This window comes from Capricornis sumatraensis, chromosome 14 (assembly GCF_032405125.1).
Source record: "Capricornis sumatraensis isolate serow.1 chromosome 14, serow.2, whole genome shotgun sequence".
Taxonomy (NCBI): domain Eukaryota; kingdom Metazoa; phylum Chordata; class Mammalia; order Artiodactyla; family Bovidae; genus Capricornis; species Capricornis sumatraensis.
The window spans coordinates 35,033,181-35,056,519 of NC_091082.1; the positions used below are offsets into that span (position 1 = coordinate 35,033,181).

At 39.0% G+C, this 23,339-nt stretch overlaps 1 protein-coding gene across 2 annotated transcripts in view; it reads right to left on the minus strand.

The window, feature by feature from the left end:
• WDR26 (WD repeat domain 26) overlaps positions 1–22,170 on the minus strand; it is a 38,537-nt gene extending 16,367 nt beyond the window's left edge. The window contains exons 1-7 of one of the 2 annotated variants that reach the window (XM_068985911.1): positions 21,547–22,170; positions 19,550–19,649; positions 19,345–19,449; positions 13,726–13,862; positions 10,854–10,951; positions 9,297–9,453; positions 6,826–6,964 (exon numbers count right to left, since the gene is read on the minus strand). In XM_068985911.1, the coding sequence (XP_068842012.1) occupies positions 6,826–6,964; positions 9,297–9,453; positions 10,854–10,951; positions 13,726–13,862; positions 19,345–19,449; positions 19,550–19,649; positions 21,547–21,974 (1,164 nt within the window). In that variant the 5' untranslated portion in view covers positions 21,975–22,170. The remainder of the gene's footprint in view (positions 1–6,825; positions 6,965–9,296; positions 9,454–10,853; positions 10,952–13,725; positions 13,863–19,344; positions 19,450–19,549; positions 19,650–21,546) is intronic. The other variant, XM_068985910.1, reaches the window with a different exon arrangement.
• Positions 22,171–23,339: the final 1,169 nt, after the last annotated feature.

The following is a 23,339-nucleotide window of genomic DNA, read 5'->3' on the forward strand; positions in this document are numbered from 1 at the left end:
TTTCTAAAGTCACTGTTTTTTGGGCTTAAGAACTTAAATAGCTACAAAGATGCACTTTGATAATATAGTTTAATAGGAGGACATTTTCACAGATTTTGCCAATTCCCTGCCCCTAAGAAAACCTCTAACTTGCTTCATAAAAACTCATTCACGCTGCAACATCCGTTAAGCATCAACTACACACAGGGCACTGAATGCTAGATGGAAATAAAGATGACACAGGTTTTGTACTTACAAGACTTTCAAGGAAACTTAAAACAGGTAATAATAAAAGCTACCCCCTCCTCTTAAAAAGTTTTAATGAGATGTATCTTAGCATAAAATTCATCCCTTCTAAAGTATATGATTCAGTGGCTTTTAGTATATTCAGAGATTGTGCAACCATTACTGAGAACATTTTCATCACCCCAAAAAGAATCTCTATACTAAGTGGCAGTTATTCCCTATTCTCCCTTCCTCCAATCCTGGCAATTGCTACTTTCTCCATGGATTTGTCTGTTATGGACATTTCATATAAAATAAATTATACAACAGGTCCAGTTTTTTGTAACTGGCTTCTTTCACTTAGCATAATGTTTTCACAGTTCATCCCTGTTGTGGAATGTATCAGTATTTTATTCCTTTTAATTGCTGAATAGTATTCTACTTTATGCCTATACCATATTAAGCAACATCTGGATTGTTTCCACTTTTTGGCTATTATGAATAATGCTGCTACAACTATGTAAGAGTTTTTGTGCAGACCCATGTCTTTATTTCTCTTGGGTATATGTGTAGGAGTAGAATTGGTGGGTCATATGCCAATCCTGTGCTTAACAATGTGAGAAGCTGCCAAACTGTTTCTTAAGTGTTTAAACCATTTTATACCCCCACCAGGAAAGCTACCACTTATTTGGTGCTAATCAGTATTAGCACTATTCACAATCAATCTCATTTAAACCTCATAAATCTAAAAGGTTAAGAATTATTCTCCTCCCCCATATTATAGGAAAGGACATGAAGATTGAGAAAGGTTAGAAACAACTTGCCTTTACTGATAGTATTATCAGGGATTTGAACCTGAGGTGCCTGACTCTAAAGCTACATAGGATGAAATACATAAACTGCAAACATGGAGTGGCAAATGAAAAGACTGGAAAATTGACATCTTTATTTTAGACTAAAGGGTTAAATTTTATCCTGCAAGTGAAGAACGATTTTTAAGCTTGGAAATATACAACATACTTGGCTTTAGGAAGAGAACTCATTAACAGGGAGGAAGAAGAATCAGAACAAAGAGAGACGCAGAATAAGGATACTCCCAATAAAATAGCAAAAGGAGTACCCTGCTTATTCAACTTATATGCAGAGTACATCATGAGAAATGCTGGGCTGGAAGAGGCTCAAGCTGGAATCAAGACTGCCGGGAGAAACATCAATAACCTCAGAAATGCAGATGATGCCACCCTTATGGCAGAAAGTGAAGAGGAACTCAAAAGCCTCTTGATGAAAGTGAAAGTGGAGAGTGAAAAAGTTGGCTTAAACCTCAACATTCAGAAAACGAAGATCATGGCATCCGGTCCCATCACTTCATGGCAAATAGATGGGCAAACAGTGGAAACAAGTGTCAGACTTTGTTTTGGGGGGCTCCAAAATCACTGCAGATGGTGATTGCAGCCATGAAATTAAAAGACACTTACTCCTTGGGAAAGTTATGACCAACCTAGATAGCATATTCAAAAGCAGAGACATTACTTTGCTAACAAAGGTCTGTCTAGTCAAGGCTATGGTTTTTCCAGTGGTCATGTATGGATGTGAGAGTTGGACTGTGAAGAAAGCTGAGCACTGAAGAATTGATGCTTTTGAACTGTGGTGTTGGAGAAGACTCTTGAGAGACCCTTGGACTGCAAGGAGATCCAACCAGTCCATTCTAAAGGAGATTAGCCCTGGGCTTTCTTTGGAAGGAATGATGCTAAAGCTGAAACTCCAGTACTTTGGCCACCTCATGCAAAGAGTTAACCCATTGGAAAAGACTCTGATGCTGGGAGGGATTGGGGGCAGGCGAAGAAGGGGACGACCGAGGATGAGGTGGCTGGATGGTATCACTGAGTCGATGGATGTGAGTCTGAGTGAACTCCGGGAGTTGGTGATGGACAGGGAGGCCTGGCATGCTGCGATTCATGGGGTCGCAAAGAGTCGGATACGACTAAGCGACTGAACTGATCTCAACGAGCCAGCACAACAGTCACACAGTTAAGATAAGAAATGGGCCTTAAACTAACATGGTCAGGACTGAAAGAGGTTGTGGAACATAAAACTGACATGACAGAATGAGACAAAAAATGTTCAAAGACTATCTCTAAATTTCTGTTTTAGGGAATAAGGATGAACGTAAACAGTGTGAAGGAAGCAGAATTTGGGAAGACTAGACTAATGGAGACCAGTTTGGGCTAATTCCAGTGCTGATGGAAATTTCAGTGATGACCTACAGCAGTTAGAAATGGGTCTGGAACTAGTCTGATAAAACTAGATTGGGAATTTATTTTGAAAATTCAATAGTTTACAATGCCATTACTTCTGATTCTTCTTTGGGAAGATGATAATAGGCCTGGGGTATTAGATCATAGTATCATTAAGTCAAAGTAGCATGCATAATTTAATAAGCAAGTCAAGTCTTTTGGACTAGCCCAGTATCTTCTGGGAACAAACTTTCATTCATAGTGGTGTTTTAGATTTACACAAAGATTTGCTTCTAAACTAATGACAAGCTACTACAGAAGTATTTACCTAAAAAACTAATAATTTCATGCAATTAAAAAATAGAAAGCAAAAAAATAAAAAAATAAAAAAAAGAAAGCCGTGAAAGGAAAAGTTGAAAAGAAATGAGAATATTAATATTATATCTTCAGAAGTACAATGCCTTTATAAAGAGTAACCTATTCCAAATGGTAATATCATATTCATGCACTCCACTTAATTTTGCTTGGATTCTGAGGAGGGGAACGGGTAAAGTTCTTTATTGGGAAAAAAGGTAAAAAAAAAACCTGTTAAAGGAAACACCACTGGAATAACATCAATTCAAATATTAAGGTTCTCTCTATATATTCTTTCTATCCACTAAAAATACATATTCAAAAATAGAACTGATTTTCCTAACAAGTTTTTCAAATAGCATTTGACATAGAAAAATACCATGATACCAAACTCTAAAACCCACTGTTATCTCAGATTTAAATATAAGCACTGACTCTGCATTTGCCAAGCTAATCTGGACGTAAAAGCCCTTTACATGTAACCACTGTTAACATTTTACATAACCAGTATTCTCATAAAAACACTTTGGGAAACAATGGCATAAAAGTCTGACGTCTTTAGCCAAGTATAGAAGATCCTCCTTGATCTGGTTGCTACTTACTTCTTGAACTGCATCTCCTAGTCTACAGAGTCTTCACTCAAACTGCCCAGTCACGTTATCTTTTACCTGAGGGCCAGCTGTAACGTTTTGCCTAAATAATTTACTTCTCCATCTCAGACTTATTTGTCATACTTTTCCTTGCTTTTCAATTCCAGTAGGATCTTTTTTGAGTTCCTGTAGCATTCACTAAAGAATAACTACATGTATTATTGGGAGCCCAGTCCGACTTCTATCAAAAAGGTCAAGCACACAGCAGCGGCTCAATAAATACTCCCTAAACAAAAGGGACTCATACACTGCTGCTAAAAGAAAATAGGTAATAAAGAAGTTTTGATATGGTTGCTTTCTTTTCAGACATGTTATAAATATCTACTGATTAAAAATACTTCTTATAATAGTTCAGTTCAGTCACGTCAGATTCTTTGCGACTCCATGAACCACAGCACGCCAGGCCTCCCTGTCCATCATCAACTCCCGGAGTTTACCCAAACTCATGTCCATTGAGTTGGTGATGCCATCTAACCATCTCATCCTTTGTTGTCCCCTTCTCCTCCTGCCTTCAATCTTTCCCAACATCAGGGTCTTTTCAAATGAGTCAGCTCTTCGCATCAGGTGGCCAAAATATTGGAGTTTCAGCTTCAACATCAGTCCTTCCAATGATAAGGTTATGATGGATCCCAACCTATTTTTCTAGTCACATTTCCCATGCTTTGTCTTACTCATCCTATTCGCTTACTAAATAGTAGTTCTTATACTTGAAAATGCACTTCTTTATTTTCATTAACCACACACTGATATTCAGTATTTCCTTCAATCCTGAATATAGGCAATTAACAAGGCAGCATTGGGTGGTATTAGGTGACTATTAATAATGGAAATTTCAACTATTTTCACATATTATAGCTTTGGATATCTCAAAATTTTATGCTTGTCACTACTTCAAAATTTTTGAAGTTATCAGATCTGCTGCTAGAATCTGTTACTAAGCTTATAAAAAGCAGCATATTACTATACTGTATCTGTTTTTGTACTATTTTGATAATTATATTTCAGTATAATTTGGTTTACATTTATGATATATACTTGGGCTTCCTAAGTGCTTTGGATTACGCATTTAAAAACATTATTCTGAGGGGGTCCACAGGGTTCAGACTGCCAGAGGAATACATGGTACAATAACAGGAAAAAAATGCCTGTTTTAAGGCAGACTAGATCTTGTTCATCTTTCTTCATTCATAGCATATTGCAGGTACACAAGAATTGATGTATGCTCTCAAACTGACTCTACTCTTTTTAAAATATTTCCTTCTATGGCTCCCTTTCTCAATAATATTATTTATACTTTCTGATTTTAGGTGAATGATTCCTAAACCAAATACATCGTAACCTATTTGGAGTTATGTACTTCCTTAATTGCTTGGCTGAAAGAAATGGACGTACTCCTCTCTACAAATTTGTAGTTCACCTGGTTATAAAGAAAGACAATTTTGATTTTTGAGGGAACTTAATGCCAAAGAACACTCAACCTACCGCGCAACTGCACTCATCTCACACGCTAGTAAAGTAATGCTTAAAATTCTTCAAGCCAGGCTTCAGCAATACATCAACAGTGTACTTTCAGATGTTCAAGCTGGTTTTAGAAAAGGCAGAGGGACCAGAGATCAAATTGCCAACATCCACTGGATCATGGAAAAAGCAAGAGAGTTCCAGAAAAACATCTACTTATGCTTTATTGACTATGCTAAAGCCTTTGACTGTGTGGATCACAATAAACTGTGGAAAATTCTGAAAGAGATGGGAATACCAGACCACCCGACCTGCCTCTTGAGAAACCTGTATGGAGGTCAGCAAGCAACAGTTAAAACTGGACATGGAACAACAGACTGGTTCCAAATAGGAAAAGGAGTACGTCAAGGCTGTATATTGTCACCCTGCTTATCTAACTTCTATGCAGAGTACATCATGAGAAATGCTGGGCTGGAAGAAGCACAAGCTGGAATCAAAAGATTGCTGGGAGAAATATCAATAACCTCAGACAGATATGCAGATGACACCACCCTATGGCAGAAAGTGAAGAACTAAAGAGCCTCTTAATGAAAGTGAAAGAGTGAAAAAGTTGGTTAAAGCTCAACATTCAGAAAACGAAGATCATGGCATCCGGTCCCATCACTTCATGGCAAATAGATGGGCAAACAGTGGAAACAGTGTCAGACTTTATTTTGGGGGGCTCCAAAATCACTGCAGATGGTGATTGCAGCCATGAAATTAAAAGACGCTTACTCCTTGGAAGGAAAGTTATGACCAACCTAGATAGCATATTCAAAAATAGAGACATCACTTTGCCAACAATGGTCCATCTAGTCAAGGCTATGGTTTTTCCAGTGGTCATGTATGGATGTGACAGTTGGACTATAAAGAAAGCTGAGCACCAAAGAATTGATGCTTTTGAACTGTGGTGTTGGAGAAGACTCTTGAGAGTCCCTTGGACTGCAAGGAGATCCAACCAGTCCATCCTAAAGCAGATCAGTCCTGGGTGTTCACTGGAAGAACTGATGTTGAAGCTGAAACTCCAATACTTTGGCTACCTCATGCAAAGAGTTGACTCATTGGAAAAGACCCTGATGCTGGGAAAGATTGAGGGCAGGAGGAGAAGGGGATGACAGAGGATGATCTGGTTGGATGGCATCACTGACTTGATGGTTATGGGTTTGGCTGAGCTCCGGGAGTTGATGATGGACAGGGAGGCCTGGCGTGCTGCAGTCATGGGGTCGCAAAGAGTAGGACACGACTGAGTGACTGAACTGCACTGAAAATTTTAAATCTAGAATACAATACTTTTCGTACGCATCACTTGGCGGGAAAGAAGTGTGTGTGTGTGTGGGAAATGTTTAACAGAAGTTCCACAAATTACAGAAGATAATGAAGGGTTTGGGAAGGCAAAATGGTAAATGAGTCTTTTCTAACCTGTGTCAGAATGGTTACTGCATTAATCTGTAAATCAAATACTAACAAAGATAGCCGACTGGCAGAGAAATTGAAGAGCAGTAGGCCTAGAGTAAAAATATCCCTGGATTTAAGTCTAACTCTGCCATTTACAAGCTGAGAGAGCCTGGGTGTTTAACTTCTACCTTGGTTTCCTCATCTGAAAAGAGGAGACATTAGTATCTCAAGAGAGTTAATCAGAGGATGAAATTACAAAATGCACACACAGACTAAGTACAATCCTAGCATGTAACACTCACCAATTCTGATCATACGAATCTCTATGTATTATTTAAACAACACAAAAAGAGGTAAGACATGACAAAGATGACAAAAAATGCTCTTGGAAAAGAATGCCATTTATATACACATACTTGAAAATTATGTACTTAATTAGATGAAAAATTACCTCTTTTTATAATCTAAACATTCATATTTAGAATACATACCGGATCAACTTGCCATATGATAACTGTCGTATCTTTTGATCCTGTTGCTAATTTAGTGCCATCGTTAGAGAATTTACAGAACCATACTTCATTACAATGCTCTGTAAGTATCTGCTGAGTATAACATGGGAACTGCCTCCTAAAACAAATAAAGCCACAAATAATTACTCTTAAAATCAATTAAGAGTAATAATAATGAAAAATGTTAAAAAAAACAATGAAACATTTTTTGCTCGGATTAAGTCAATTCATATAAATAAAAATTAACCAGGTCTTCATGTTTGTCTGTATTAAGTAGCTGGGATCAGTTTGTTCTAGAAAAAATAATGTACATTTTCACTGATATAAAAGCAACTTGGTGTGACAAACAGAATAGGCACTATAGAGAATTTGGGGTTACAAGCTTTAGTATCTTTGCCAAACCATTTAACTCCTGAGTCTCAACTCTCTCATCTATAAAACGAGATGAATCTACCAAGGTTCTTAGGGTTCCTATAAGGATGAGAAATACATCTAAAATTCCTGGAATGCAATAGCCATTCAAAAGTGGACTGCTAGTATTACTTTGGGGACAGCACAAGAGAAGTGCAATATATGGTAGAGGCCGTAGTGGTCAAAAGTAAAGTCTTAAGAATGGGAGCAGTAGAGTCTGAGAGACTCAGGTTCATATTCTGGCTACTTACTAGCTGTGATTCTGAGAAGCCTAATCTCTCTAAATCTCAATATATCCAACCATAACCTAAAGACAAGAGTACTTTATAGAATTCCTTATATAAGGATGAAATAAAAAGGATGAGACAATGAATGTAAAGCATTTAGACTGGCTCTGATGTTTAGCTAGTATTTTATAAAGTTGCAGTTATTATTAAAGACAAAGAATTCTATGATTAACTTTGAGTTAAAGAGAAAAAAGTTAAGACTGACTATTCTCATTAAGTATCCACTTTTAAAAACCATTCTATCCTTTTCCAGTTATCAGGAACGTTCAGTAGAGCTTCCTGTGATAATTCCAACGTTATATACCTGCACTGTACAATCTGATAACCCTAGCTGTATGTGTTTATTGAACACTTGAAAAGTGGCTAGCATACTTGCGGAATTTAGATATTTTCATTTAATTTAACTTGAATTACTTTTCATTTAAATTTAAATGTAATCAGTGGCTACTGTTGGAACAATACAGATCTGTATTGTAAAAGTTACTTAAACATTAATGGGTAAACTCTTAAGTCTATTTTTAAAAATGTTGTTTCAGGTTGCTAACTGTGTCTGACTCTTATGACCCCATGCATTTGTAGCCTGCCACGCTCTTCTCTCTATGGGATTTCCCAAGCAAGAATACTGGAGTAGGTTGCCATTTTTTTCTCCAGGGGATCTTCCTGACCAAGGGATTGAACTTAAATCTCCTGCATTGGCAGGTGGATTCTTTACCACTAAGCCACCGGGGAAGCCCCCTCTTGTATGGGAACACCAAAGTGGCACTCAAATAGTCACTATTTTATGATTACTTAAGTAATCTTGTAAAAAGACTAGTAATTAAGCCCTTAGTTTATTAAAAGGCTAACTCTAGGGTATTAAAATGATAGTCTTTGTTTTCAAATAAATGTAAAATTTGTTAAAAATATAAGGACCTTCCTTAACCAAACTGAAAAAAGTAGCATTTTAATCAAGCTAAATAACCTAACATTTTATAAATCTTGGAGTTTGAAAGATTTCACATTTTGTTTTTCAGTATCTTAAAAATGAAAGCTCTGTTGAAATTTTGGAGATCATCATTAAAACGGTAGGGACTTTCATACTCAAAATACTTCTAACATCAAAAGTGAAGCCTGAATTCTTTTAAGTTAAACTATGCAGATGCATAGGTTATGGCAACAAAACCCAAACCAGAAAATTAATACCTGTTCTTATAAGTATTTCTAGTCAAAAGGTTACCTTCAACTAAAAAGCAGAGCGTCCATTATGAAAAGTACTTCCATGATCTTCATGAGCAGAAAATAATTTGGGCCACAGTTAAAACAGTCATAATGTCTGGGAGGGGGTGGATGGGGTTGGGGCATGCAGGGGGGGTGGGGGTGGGGAATAACTAAGTGGTCTCTGGCATACAAAGACAACAAAGGCTTGGATCACTGGCATTCTCACATAGGATCACTTACAATTTCTTTAAAAAAATAAAATAAATAAAGGCCAGATACAGAAAATGACCAACCAATCCCACAGACAAGTAAAGGAACAAACAGGCTAACCAGCTTCAGTTCTCAAGGAGTAATTTCCTATACAAACATATACAAATTTCTCTTAATTGTCAATTTCAGTGGTTCTAGCTGTATTTGTAAATGCTAAAGCAAACATGAATTGCTTTATGGTGACAGGATAAAAGTCTAAAACAGAATCCTAACATTTTAATAAATTTCATAAGTGAGTTTGTAAAATGTTAGCCTACTTTAAAATATAAAATGTTTTCCTCTTACCTACTACAAACATGATCTATAAGCAGAGACACAGAATCTAGATTACTATCAAGTTTGGTATTGTGATAGAGGCACCGATCCCTTTGTAGTTCCACCGCTTGCCGCAGGAGAGTCTGTAAACGCCGTGGGGGAAGCATCACTGATGGTGGTAAATAGGCTTTAATAGAAGATATTTTTAAAAAAGAGAAATTAAAATTAAAAAACAAAACAGAACAGTTTACTTTTATTTAGGACATTTGACTCATCTTCTCTTGCACTTGCCCCTACCTGAGTGATGTCCTGACCTTTAACTAGAGCAGTTCTGGGTGAAATGATGTAACATGTAAGCTTTATGAGTATTTGTCAGCAACTACAGCTATGCTGTCACTAGAATGAATATACTTGGGTAGGAGAGCTTTAAATTGCAAGCGAATCTTCTAAAACAACAGCAAAAACCTAACAAAAAAAATTCGACAGAAAATGAAAAGGTAGTGACGATGAAAATAAAATCTAAAGATATTTGTGTCCCACAGGTAGACGAAGCATCACTAAAAGTGTAAGAAAAATCTCTACTTAACAAGGAGCAAACCAAAATGGAGGAAGAAATCAAGTTCCAGGTTTCATCAAATTGTGTCTAATGCCAAGGTACTGTGAAAATGAAGGGAATAACTGGTGTTTTACCAATTTATTTCAATCCTTTAATGCCTTATCCCTCCACAACATTGTTTTCCGATTCTGAAGTATCTCCACTCTCACCTCAGTATGAAAACATAGGATATGGTTTAAATAAAGAGGGGAAGACAGTCTTTTATTATAAAGATGTGGCAAACAGGAAATGGCTACTGTAATTTGGAAGTTATATAAAAATATCTAGAGGGAGGGTAAAACAATTTACCAAAGGAAATTGGTGCTTTACGCTTGAAATCAACATAAAAATAGGTACACCTCAGAGGTATTGAGGGTTTGGTTTTAGATCACCGAAATAAAGCGAACATCATGATAAAGTGAGCTACAGAAACTTTTTTGGTTTCCCAGTGCATATAAAAGTTGTGGTTATACTATACTGTAGTGTCTTAAGTGTGCAACAGCATTATGTCTAAAAAACTGTACAAGCTTTAATTAAAAAACACTTTATTACTAAAAAATGCTAACCATAATTTGACAACTCAAGGTTGCCACAAACCTTCAATCTATTAAAAAATGCAGTATCTGTGAAGCACAATGAGGTCTGCTTCTATCTAAAACACTTGTGGCTTAAAGCTGTGGTTTCCATGTTTCTTCTCTAACCACAGTACTTCTCCCCCAAACAAAATCTTAAGGGGAGCATCACTACATAAAAGAAATGAAGGAGACATGCTCTGGGAACAGCATCTACTCACTGACTCCTGAGGTTTAGATTCTTTGACTCCATGGTGGATTCTGAAGCCTCTAGTTTAAAGGGCGTCCTAATGGATCTCCACGCTCATCCCTCCTATATAACCACTTGATAAGAGTATGTCTAGATATAAGTCTTCCTAACGGATTCATAGTATCCTTTCTAAGAGAACATATAGAAACATCAAAAATGAAGATGCTTACTCTGAAGTTTGTCCAGCAGTTTGGATCGGGAAGCTGTTCCTTTGCCTTCCCATTCTGCTTTTGCACGTAGGTCTTCTGCATGGCTACACATCAGATACCTAAAAAATATGACAAAGAGAGCACCAAATATCAAACCCTTTTCTTTGGATTAAACATAATTGATAAATACTGATTATACTCTGGAGATCTAGTTCTTATAAAAAATATATATCAAGAAGAAATTTATATAGTGGAGTCAATTCATTAATACAATCTGGCACCTGAATAAGAGTTATAGCATAAGAGACATTATTATTTGCTATCAATTAATAGAATGTATCCGTAGATTTGGTACTTTCCTCATAGCTCAGCTGGTAAAGAATCTGGCTGCAATGAAGGAGACCTGGGTTCAATTCCTGGGTTGGGAAGATCCCCTGGAGCAGGAAATGGCAACCCACTCCAGTATTCTTGCCTGGAGAATTCCATGGACAGAGGGGCCTGGTGGGCTATACTCCATGGGCTCACAAGAGTTGGACACGACTTAGTGACTAAACCACCACCACCATCCTTAGATTTACTGTTACGTATCATTAAACATATGTAGCTCTTATGGTGTGCCAGGCTCTATTCTTCACTAAGCACTCAACATATATTGGTTCATTTTATGTTCATAACGATCATCTATGAAGTAAACACAATTATTCTATTTTTATAAATGAGGAAACTAAGGCACAGAAAGCTTAAGGAACTGGCTTAGGAGAGGCAAAGTAGGAAAATAAATCCAGGCATGGTAGCTGTAGAACTTGCTCTTAATCACCATGCTAACTTAATTGCTCCTCAATAGTTAAGACAAAACAAAACAAAAAACCCCCAACAAAAAACCTTCAAAGATACTCATACTAAGTTAAATAAACAAAACCAACATATCTTCAAGAGTTTATCATAAATGCCACTCAAGAAATGGTATAACTGGATTATCATCATTGTGTGATCTTATGAAAGTTATGGGATCCCAAAGAAGAACATTTGGGTACTATTTTATTACTCACTATATATGCCGAAGGAGGTGTAAGTGCTAAATTCATGGATTCTAGAGAATACATGAGGGCCCACTGCTGGAAGTGTGAGTCTAACCTGGTTCTGCCTCTTCTCAGAAGAACTGGCTTTAAAAGTAAAAGAAGTGAAGGCATTAATCAAACATGGAGATTAGCCCTGGCAAGTAACTCTCCTCCTATTCTGCCTCATACTCTGGTCTCAGACCAATCTGTTCTTATTTGTAAAAAGGACATTAAGAAGGGAAGTAGTGAGGATTAAATAAGATGGAATACATGAAGTACTTGGTCTACTGTCTGGTATACAGAAATGTATCAGTTTACATGAGTAAACCTTCTTTTCTTAAACTGCATACTGCATTTAGCAAATTGCATTTAGCAGGTAAAGAATTTAATAGCCTCTTACCCAATAGCAGGACTACTTGTTCTCCTGCTATCTGCTATATAATATGCCTTGACTGGAGCTTCCCAGGTGGCGCTAGTGGTAAAGAACCCACCTGCCAATGCAGGGGACTGATGTGGGTTTGTTTCCTGGGTGGGGAAGATCCCCTGGAGCAGAGTATGGCAACCCACTCCAGTATTCTTGCCTAGAGAATCCCCATGGACAGAAGAGCCTGGCAGGCTATAGTCCATAGGGTCGCAGAGTCAAACATGACTGAAGCAATTTAGCATGCACACATGCCTTAGCTGTTGAGAATTTATTTTTTAATAGTGTAGTAATCAGACTCACAAAACCCTATGAAAGAAGTTGGACACTACAAAATTTGGTTTGTAAAATAACTTTTTAGGAGGAAAATTTATTAACAATTTTATGAAAAACTGTTTTCTTTAAAAAAATTTCCGAGTTATCCATGATTACTTCTGCTTCCTTTTGAAAATATACATTATACTTTAAGGTTTCAAATGCGTGTCTGTTCATGAGGGTCACATAGTATAACTCAAAGGACACTGAACTAAGAGAAAAAAACCATGTCAAATTTGATACCTGCCTTCTATGGGCTATTTCCTTACACGAACAATATATGTCACAGTTAGAAGATTAAAATCCAAGGATGAAGTTTAAGTTTTTTGTTGGAAGAAGTGGGTAGAAGATCCTACCATTTACTGAGATGAGGAAAACCAGAGGAAGAACAGGTTTGTGGGGGTAGGTGGAGGGATCACAGGAATCAAGAATTTTTATTCTGAACACGTAATTTGTTCCTATTATATACATATATATAAATACCTATTACACATCCAAATGGACACTATCAAGCAGGCTATTAGATATATACGTTGGGAGTTCAGATGAGGGTAATTTTATGAGCTATTGGCATACAGATGGTATGCGAAGCCATGGCATAGAAGGAGATCACCTAGGAAGTGTGTATAGACAGAACAGAGGGTGGTCCAGAACCAAGGTTCTGGGCACTCTAATATTTAAAGGGTTGATGTGAGGATAAAATGAGACTATGTATATAAAATGCTTAGCAAGGACCTTGTACATGACAAGTATGTTTAAAAAAAATGTATGCAACAACCCTAGAAACTTCACTGCTTATTGTATCTATAGAACATTATGCTGTAGGACTTTTACAGAAGATCATGAAATGGCATTTCACTGTCGATACATATTTCTTCTTTTCATTCACTTAAATACCTCTATTCTAATATGGAAAGCTTCCTAGGATGACAAAAATAGTCTGAACACACATAAGTGAAACTACCCAACAAGTATTACCCAAGAATTTAGCAATACTCAGATCTTGGGAAAATGTTAAAAGAAATGCAACTCTGGGATGGTAACCTTGATAAAAATAGCTTCTTCCTCAACCTGAAGTCTAAGAACTGAGCTTCCTTACCCACTAAGAACATGAATGCGCTCTGTATTGTATTTCAGTGGCGTCAATTCACAGCGTAGAACTTGAAGTGCCTCCAGGACCTTGCCATCCTCCAGGTATTCCAGGTACTTCTGCTGCAGCAGCAAAAACTTCATCCTCTGACATGACAGAAAGCAGCAGTCAGGGGAAAAAAGTTGATGGAGGTTTCAGAAAATGTTTGTGCCTAAACAGAACAGTAGAAACCATTCTACTATGCCCTTTGAAAATAATTTTTATAAAGCTTTAAAATGACTCAAAATATCTTTATTTAATAGGGTCACAACAGATGAAATGTGACTCTATTGCTCATTTCACATCTTAATAAAACTCTTTGAACGAATAATCTCAAATTAGAAAAGATCATTAGTGACCAAGGCATCAACGTTGGAGAAAACTTATTCTGTCCTCAAAACATTCACCTAGAATTTTACTTCTGTGAAAATTTAGAACTATTTCAAATATCCTAAATTTGCTTTTAAATTACTTCTCTAATGGGTATTGGGGGGTTTCATGCAACAAGTTTAAAAAAGATGGCAGAAAAACCAGTTAATGAAGGAATTATTCAAAAGCCACAATGTGAAAGAAGGACTAAGGAGACCAAAAGCAGAACTGCAGCCACTGGGTCGAAGCTACAAAGTGTCAGATTTTGGCTTATCAAAGGTAAGAGGAGTCGACCGGCAGCTGGACTAGAGGTTGGCGTGCAAAGTACTGGGTTTCCTATGATTAAAGTGGACAAGCACGAGCTTGATGGACTCACTCTCTCCAGGTGGCAATAAAGGGATGCCTACAACTGAAGGTTAAACTTGAAGGTCTTTGTGTATTGGTAACATCTCATCCTGATGCATTTCACTATGAAGCACTACTATCAACAATTTCCTCCTCACAAAAGACAAACCATTTCCAGCTTATGGTGAAGCCCTTTCACATTTAGTTTTTTTCTGATACATGTTTAATACTTTTAATGTTCCTTTACTCTGTTACTTTACTTTTAACTTGAAAGTGATCATCACTCATTTAGCAGCTTTCTGCTAGACAAAAGTTTTTACTAACATTAAGTTTGGAATTTCTTTTAAACCTTAAACCTAATTAAAGACCACTGCTTGGAGGGTTAGGGTTTCATCTATCATATTTGCTACTTGTGGTGCTTAAGCAAGCCAAATGATGCAGATAGAAAAGTTGACAGGAAATGTTAGTCATACTTAGAGATGCCAAGGAATATAGCAGTAAAGATCTCAAATCCATTTAAAAGAAAACGCCAAATGACTTTTCTTCTTCAATAAGATGCTTACTTTAAAAAATAAGGTACTGCTGTCAAAAATGGTGTGGAGAAATCATCTTTTACTTAAAAATTAACAGTATAATGAAATGGTCTACAGGATTTTCTTTTAGGGAGTATTTAGAAAGGAAAGCTTAACCTACAAGTTTATAAAAATGGTTTCTAGACAAAGTAAACAAAACATACCCTCCCATGTAACTTAGGCATACATTTAAATATATCTTTTACAATAGACATTGCTTATGTTTGATAATGATCTAATCTTAAACCGACAGTTAAAGAACAGAAAAAATTTTAAACTATGAGATAAGCTCCTGTAACTCTAGAAAAATTACATTTACCAAATTTTACACATAAAGTTAGATAGACAGTGAATGTTTCAGAAATAGGTTACCAAGATGTCTTGAAACATATAACCTAATGTTAATCTCTAGATGGCAAATAAAATATGTAAAGTCTACCAGGTGACAAAAACCAAAAGTCTAAATTAAAAAAATCTAAAAATCAAAGGATTTTAAAGTTATTATGGGTATTCTCACCATTTTATCTTCTGGAAAGAACATCAACTCTTTATGAAAATGAAGCATTCATATATTTATCAACAAACTGTTAAAGAGTTTCATTTTATAGTGTTTTTGAATCAAATTCAAGTATCTTTTACTTGTAGAATTTTTTCATTTAAATGCCATTGGTGGCACGTGTATTTAATTTGACTAAATTTTCTTAGTAATTGAGAATTTGGTGGAAAATTTTGTTTTAATTCAGGGCACATCTTAATTTGTGGGGTATAAATCATGTAGGTCCTATGTACTCCTCCTTGCCCATTCCAATCTGTGTAGGGACAGTGCCCCAAGAGCTACTTCCTATTTCCCCCTTACTTTCCCATCAATATCCTACTACATGTTCCTCTCTTTCTAAAGGGCAGAGGCAGGGCAGGAGAGAAGAGAAAGGCAGAGTAAAAACTTTGAGAGAAGCCAATATAAACACACATTTCTGCATGTACAGGGAATGCTATAAAAGCAGTGCAAGAACATTTCTCTATGAGTCATTTTATCCAGATTAAGACACAGAATATCCTCAAACAGATACCAATTTCTGGTAGTGTGCATGGCAACTAATGTTACTGGCCAAGAACTGCTAGAGTTTTGGTTGAGAAACTGTTTATTCTGCTAAGAATCAATTTCAGTATTTGACACATATGATAAAGATGGAGAAAGTAAAGCCATTATTTTAGTTTCCAAAATTTAAAGCACAAAAGTAAAAATACAATTTCAAGAAAATGAACATCTTTCACAAAAGATGTTAACTACTGAAAAAATTTAAAGAATCAGGCAAAATTAAAGCTTGCTGAGGTAGGGATATGGTTTTGCTATGCTTTTTTTTTAAGATCACATGCTTCTTAAATGAAGAAAAAAAGAAAACAGGTTGAGAAAATAAACTCTCCTTGTATCTTTCCCCACCTCCTAACTAGACCTCTGTAAGAGATTATTCTTAATCTCTGGTAATTTTTCAGCATCTTTGGTCCTAGTAGTAATTCTTTCTCTTTTATTATCTAACAAAAACTTGAAATTGGTAAGTGACTAGGTAGGATAGTTGGAAAGATAGTGTATGTGGTAAATCTTAAGGATTTAGGTTGTCCCCTCAACCCTATCCATTGTTTGGATTTATTGTTTTCTTCCATTAATTGAACTTAATGTGAAGTTCTGAAATTCAGAACTTATGATATACAGAAAGTCCGGTTATTAAGGGCAGACTGCTAGATAACTTAGTAGTGATTCTGACTAACTCTGAAACAAGGTTATAACCAAGTTATATCAATTAAATCATGACTCAGAGAAAGGGGAAATGAATTATATTTAAACCATGGCTTTCAAAATGTCTCCCCATTTGACTTTAAAATACACTAGTAAATTTTTGTATATCAAGTTAATATCTGAACACTTTTGTTAAGCATGTTTCTATTATATTAAGAATCAAACATTTCTCGACATATAAAGTTTTCTATGTTATTGATCTCAAATACCGAAATTATCTAGACACAGCTAAGCATATCTGAATCCAAACTGAAATATGTTGATTCACAGGCTCAGCTTCTAGTAACTCCAGAAAAAAAATTCTGCTATTCGTAGAATCACTTGACTAGGAACAATTTAAAAATATGGAGGCTGAGAGGGAGAGTGGACTGGGTCAACAGAAACATTCAGGTTTAAAAAGAAAATACAATTTTAGTCTAGACTAAGTCATCAAATGTGTCTGGGTATACAATTAAAATAATTATGTTTTTTAAAAAAACCCAAATAGTTGTCTTCTAAGGTATTATTACAAATTTATGCTTACATTAGATTATCTTTTAGCAATGGAGTGGAGGAAAGGAGTATATCTAAACATAATTAGGTGAAAAAATGCTGACCTAAATCTTTAAAAGCAATTGATATTAATATTTAAAGTGAGATACAGTTGGAACCCCTTTCTTTTATAAATACCTAAACAGTTTGATGGTGTGAGGCTCAGCCAGAGATTTTATCTTCATCTCTTATTAGATCCTAGAATGTTCTATAGACTGAACAGGCTGTAAAAAGAAAGGATTCCTCCTTATTATCTACAACTACCTCTCATCAGTTTACATGTTGCTTCTAATGCAGATTTCTAATGAGATATTTATAATCAAAATCCAATACAGAAGTCTCAAACTACTACAAATAAATAAGAAAAAAAGAAGTGAGCCTATTAATAATTCTTACTACGAAGTTACAGATACAATTTGGATGAAGCTTATAAAAGGAAAACAATCCTCCAAGAAATCACACATTTATTTTAAAATAGTCCACGGGCAAGTTCTCTACTGTCACCATACAAGTAGTGCTAATGTCCAATGGGAAAGGAACCCCAACTCTTATTTTGGCCTTTTAATTGTCTTCACATTAGGGTCACCTCCATTCTGTCAGGGCTAACAATTTATTAAAAAACTGCCCAATCAAAATTTATTTGGGTATCACTTAATAAAAAAAGCAACCCCCAAACATACTGATTGGGGAAAATTTACTTGCTAGAAAATCTGCAATCTTTCTGAATATAAATGTTGAACTTCTGTGTTTCCATTTTAAAAATTTACCACAGAGTTGATTATTTCATCAGTTTATTATCAGGCATCTAATTCAATAGTAACTTAAACATTTTAGTATTTTAAGTGTTTAAGGGGAAAAACCCCACAAAACACTAGATCATCAATTTAAATGACTCCACATTTGTTCATATGGCTCCTCCTTTATTTCACCTGAAGTCCATTCTCTAGGATTATATTTTTATAAAAGATTAAGAATTTGGAAACTCTCGTAATTAAGATTTTCTTAAAAAAAAAAAAAAATCCCAAAAAACAGAACAGGAGGGTATATTAGGTTTATAGACAAAGGTAGAAAGATTAATGTTTGACCCAATTAAAAAAAAATCAAAATGTAACAGTCAACAAACAGCTGGTTTCCTTACTTCACTTCCTATTCGCCTTCTTTCCCTCCCCCACCAGACAGGAAACTGCTTTTGACAACAAATGAATCAGCTAGAAGTTAAAAAGACAGCAGCCAGGAGCTGATTCTTCATGGTTCCCAATCACAAGGACTTAGGAAAAAAAACTGATCCCCTCCTTTCCCTCACCAACATCTACTGAAGAATTAAAGCCTATTAGTATAAAAGATTCATTAAGATTTATGAAAGAGGCTAACAGGTTAAACTTCGACAATGATCTTGTCAGGAAATAAGGGCAATAAGCAGAGCCCAATGGTCAAATTTGCGTATGAGTCCTCCACCAGAGTGATTTATATCATACAAACTTTGACACTGTCAATTCACACAACTGGAATGCAGGAATGGAAAATGGTGAGCACACCAACGGAGCTGGTTTGAATTAATTATAATTCCCAAAGATTTTTTTTTTTAAGTTACTTAATGTGGTCAGCTACTTAAGGTTATACAGATACACATACATCCCAAAATGTTTTCTTTACCAGCACATTCAGTATTTTAAAGAATAAAAGGATAATTTATCCTTGATCCTATAAATATAAAACTCCTATTAACAGTATTGAGTATAAAGATCTTTCAATATAACTTAGTAGAAAATTTATAAACTAGATTCAAAGGACGTATTTATTAAATATGATTTTAAAAATATAAAGCTCAAACTTTAAAACACAATCAATATTCATCTTAGTTTACAAATGTAATGATATGAAAATTACAGCCTTATCTTTTATAAGAGGCAGAAGCCTAGACTTATCAATAACCTACTAACATAAGCATAAATGTGAAACTAAGAACAAAAGTGTATTTACCACAATTATTCCCAACAACGTTTGAGAGATTTCAAGTGCGCCTCTTACCACAATAGCATGAGGAGAATGCACTAAAGGCTTTAGTTCATTCAGGTCATTTTCTGCCTGCAAAAATTGGTATAAGAGAAAAACAGAAATGTCACAAAATGCACATCAAATACATAATTTTAGCAGCAGTTACACAGCTCTATATGCCCTACTTTACCTTATCCCAGTCTCCTTCCATGACATGATTTCGGAATTTGGTAGCAGAAGGATGTTCTAAACGACATCCTGACTCTTGCATGAGGAGATCAACAGTCTGGCTGCAGGAGAGATACAGTGTAAAAAAGACCTGACCAACTTTAGGGTTTACTCTTCCAAATAAACTACTGTCTATGAAAACAGTTTCCAAAGTTCTTAAGCTAACCTCATGATGAAGGGAAAAGAAATAAACAGCTCTGATGTGCTTGGCTAAACAAGATTTTTAAACTGCCATCTATGTTTACATCTAAAGTCAAAAACCTTCTTGAAACCAGAATCAAAATAAAATTCTTTCTTCTTTTCCATTTAATGCCTTTAATAAAGTATAAAATTTCTAAAAATGTGTTGTAACCAACTGGTTAAGGAACATGAAAAACCATGATTTACATACTAGCCACATTACTACAGTTTGAAAGATTAAAAAAAAAAAATGTTAGTTCCATACAAGGTGATGGAAATGACCTGTATTAGGTAAGAGCCTTACATCCAGGTATTATGTCTGCAAAGAATTCTAACAAGTCAATCTCTAAAATTAAAATAAATCCAGCATCAAAAAATCATTCCCTTTCTCTCTATACTAAAAATAGCAAATTTACTATGGTGTAGGTTCCAAACAGTCACGAGTTATTTCCTCCTGCTGCTGTCAGCTTGCTTCTTGTCTCAGTAATAGGTTCTGTTAGCATTTACAAAAATCTGTTTTCACACTAATCCTTTTCCTTAGGGAACAAAGTGAAATCTTCCTTCGATACATTTCTTTCAGAGCTTAAAGGATTCACAACATGTGGTTTCTTCCATCAGATATTTTGATATCTCTAAGAATCTTTATCCATCTTACATACTTATGTTTCAATGCTTTCTTATTCAGCTCCATTTTTCAGCAAAAACAGTGCAATAATCTGCTTGAGAATCAAAATATTTATGTCACTCTTAAAAATGCTCTTTCACCTTCTTCCCAGAACAAATCTATAAATCCAAAAATACTAAGTGTAGGCTAGGTCTAAGAACTTATTCTATTTAATCTATGCTTTGAAGCTGGAAACTGACTGTTGCATGCTGTTTCCTAGTCTTATTCTGTCTGGTTCCTCCATCAGCCTCCTCCGTACTCTCACCAATCCTACCGTCCACCCCCAGCCCCGGCTTGGTTTTTCTTTGTGTGCATACAAAACGGGGGTGGAGGGGTTGGGGCCAAGGTCGTCTACCTTCACCCCATTTTAGGTACACAAGGCCATCTAAATTGTATCTGAAAATAAATGATTCACCAGATCCGATGTCCCTTTTTCAGAGGCAACCGCTTTCTTGGTATTACATTGGGATTTCAGGTAAGTTAGTGGTAGGCCTCTTGCACACACACAAGGGCCTTTACATGTCATCAACATGGTATCTTACTTCATTATTCCCATCAGATTTATTTAGCAGCCTCCTTCCGAGTGATCCCAGCCCCTCAGTTCCCATAAACACTTGTAACTGATTGTCTTTCCTGATTGGTAGTTTGCCTGGGTCGTCTGTCATGGTTGGGGGTGGGGAGGTGTCCCACAAAGATGCCTCTGAGATACACTTGAAAAACAAATCCTCCAAGGTTCATTATTTCCACCAGCTCTAATCCACCCCTCCCCCAACACATACAGAGACACACTCCCGCATCTGTCTTTACTGACAGACAATTAAGCACTGAAGGTGTGTGGAGAGGGGTGAATCTCTGGGCTCCTACGCCCCCTCTCCCCCAACCCTCCCAACCGCCTGTCTCCTCTCACAATTTGTCCGACAGATTGATTTTCCCTTATTTCCCTTCAGGTCAGCTCCTCCTCCCCGGTCAGTCTGTCTGGGCCGCGTCCTCCGGTGTCCTGGGCCCAGCAGTAATTCTCTTTGAGCTCTTTCCAGCGCGCCCCGCTCCCCTCGCCTCCCCGCCAGCTTCGGTCCCCTTGGTCCGTCCACACCAGCTTGCCTGTAAGGGATACTTACTTGAGCCCTAAGCCATTCAAGTGCTGTCCTATTAGCCTAATGACATCCTCATCTGACTGGGAGAGCCGCTTCTTCTTCTTGAGGCTGCTGCCCAGTTCGGGGGTGGCCAAGGAAGAAGAGGCGGCGGTGGTGGCGGAGGCAGCGGCGACGGTGGCGGAGGCAGCGGCGGCGGCCCCGCCGGGGACCCCGTTATTGACATTCAGGCTGTTGCTATTGTTGCTGGCGGCGGAGGGGGCGGAAGGCAGGAGCCCATTAGCGTGGGCCAGGTCCCCCGCGGACGACGAGGACGAGGGGGACGACTCCCCGTTCTGGGCCGACAGGCAGGCGAGTTCCTGGGTCTGTCCCTGGCCCCCGCCGCCCCCTCCTCCTCCTCCACCGCCGCCGCCGCCGCCGCCTCCTCCTCCTCCTCCTGCCCCGTTGGCCTGCATGATGCTGCCGCTGACCAGGCTGTGGCCGCTACTTCGGTGGGGGACGGCAGCGGCGGCGGAAGGGGCAGCAGCCGGGGGGAGTCCCACCACTACCACCACGGAGGAGGAGGAGGAGGAGGACGACGACGACGACGAGGACGAGGACGACGAGGACGGAGGGGAGAGGCCTGCTCTGCCTGCCGAAGCCCCGGGCTCTCCTGCTCCCTCCGCCGCCGAGGCTCGGGGTTTCTTCCGCGGGGGCGGGGAGGCTCCGCCGGTGTCCGAGTCGGAGGAGGAGGAAGCGGAGGCCAGAGTTTCCTCGCCGAGAGAGGCCGTGGTGGGAAGCCGGTGGGGCGAGGCGGGGGAGGGGAGGCGGGGGCCGGGGACAGGGTCGGGGTGAGGGGGGGCTGGGGAGGCGGGGAGGGGGGTCAGGGTAGGGGGTGAGAGGAGGGGGAGGAGGAGGGAGAGGAGGAGGGGGAGAAGGAGGATCCGGGCCCTTTCCCCCCCCCCCTCCCGGAGGCAGCTCGGGGTGCGCGGCCCGGGGGTCGGGCCGGGGGGGGCGCCGCGGGGCGGCTGCGGGGGGCTCGGGGCCCGCCGCTGGGCTAAGCCCCGGCGGTGGTGGCGGCGGCGGCGGCGGCGGCGGCGGGCGGCAGCGGAGGCAGCTGCCGCCTCTGTCCTCGGGTCCGCTCCGCTCTGCTCCCTGGTGTGTTGATTCTTCCCCCAGCTGCTGCCTAATGGAGTCCAGGCGCTCGCGTCACAGGAAATGCCTATACTGCCCTCCTCACTCACTTCCGGTGGCAGGTATGGAACCTATAGGGGGGCCTGTCACCCGGCACGTGCGCCGGGGGCCGGCCGGGCGGGAGGGGAGGAAGGCCGGCGGGCCGGCAGGGGGCCGACCCCGACCCCGACCCCGACCCGACCCGACCAGATCCGCCCCGGAGCCCGGGCCTGGCCGGCTGGGCCTCGCTCCCAGCGCCCCTGGCAGGGCTGCCTCGGCGAGGAGTAAGTTTGTAACCGCCCTCCGAGGCTGGGCGTGCACAGGAGGGCGGCGATCTCGATCGTGTGCGCGAGAAGTGTGCGTGTGGACCCCGGGGTGACCTAGAAACGCCAGGGGTGCGGAGGGACTGCAGATTCTCCATCCCCGGCCGAGGACGGGGCCGAGCAGGTGGCGAGGTTTTTGTCATGAGAACGATCAGGCACAGGGCTGTAGTAGGCCCTGTCGACTCGCTCAATGGTAACCAGGACTGGCCAGCTCTTGGTTTGAGTGTGGAAAATTCGAATTTCCACAGCCAGGTGCCACACACAGTTGTCGTGCCTGGGCCATCCCTGGAGGTTTGAGATGATGAGCCGGCCCCCTGGGAGACTCTGTGTTCCACCCAGGGAAGA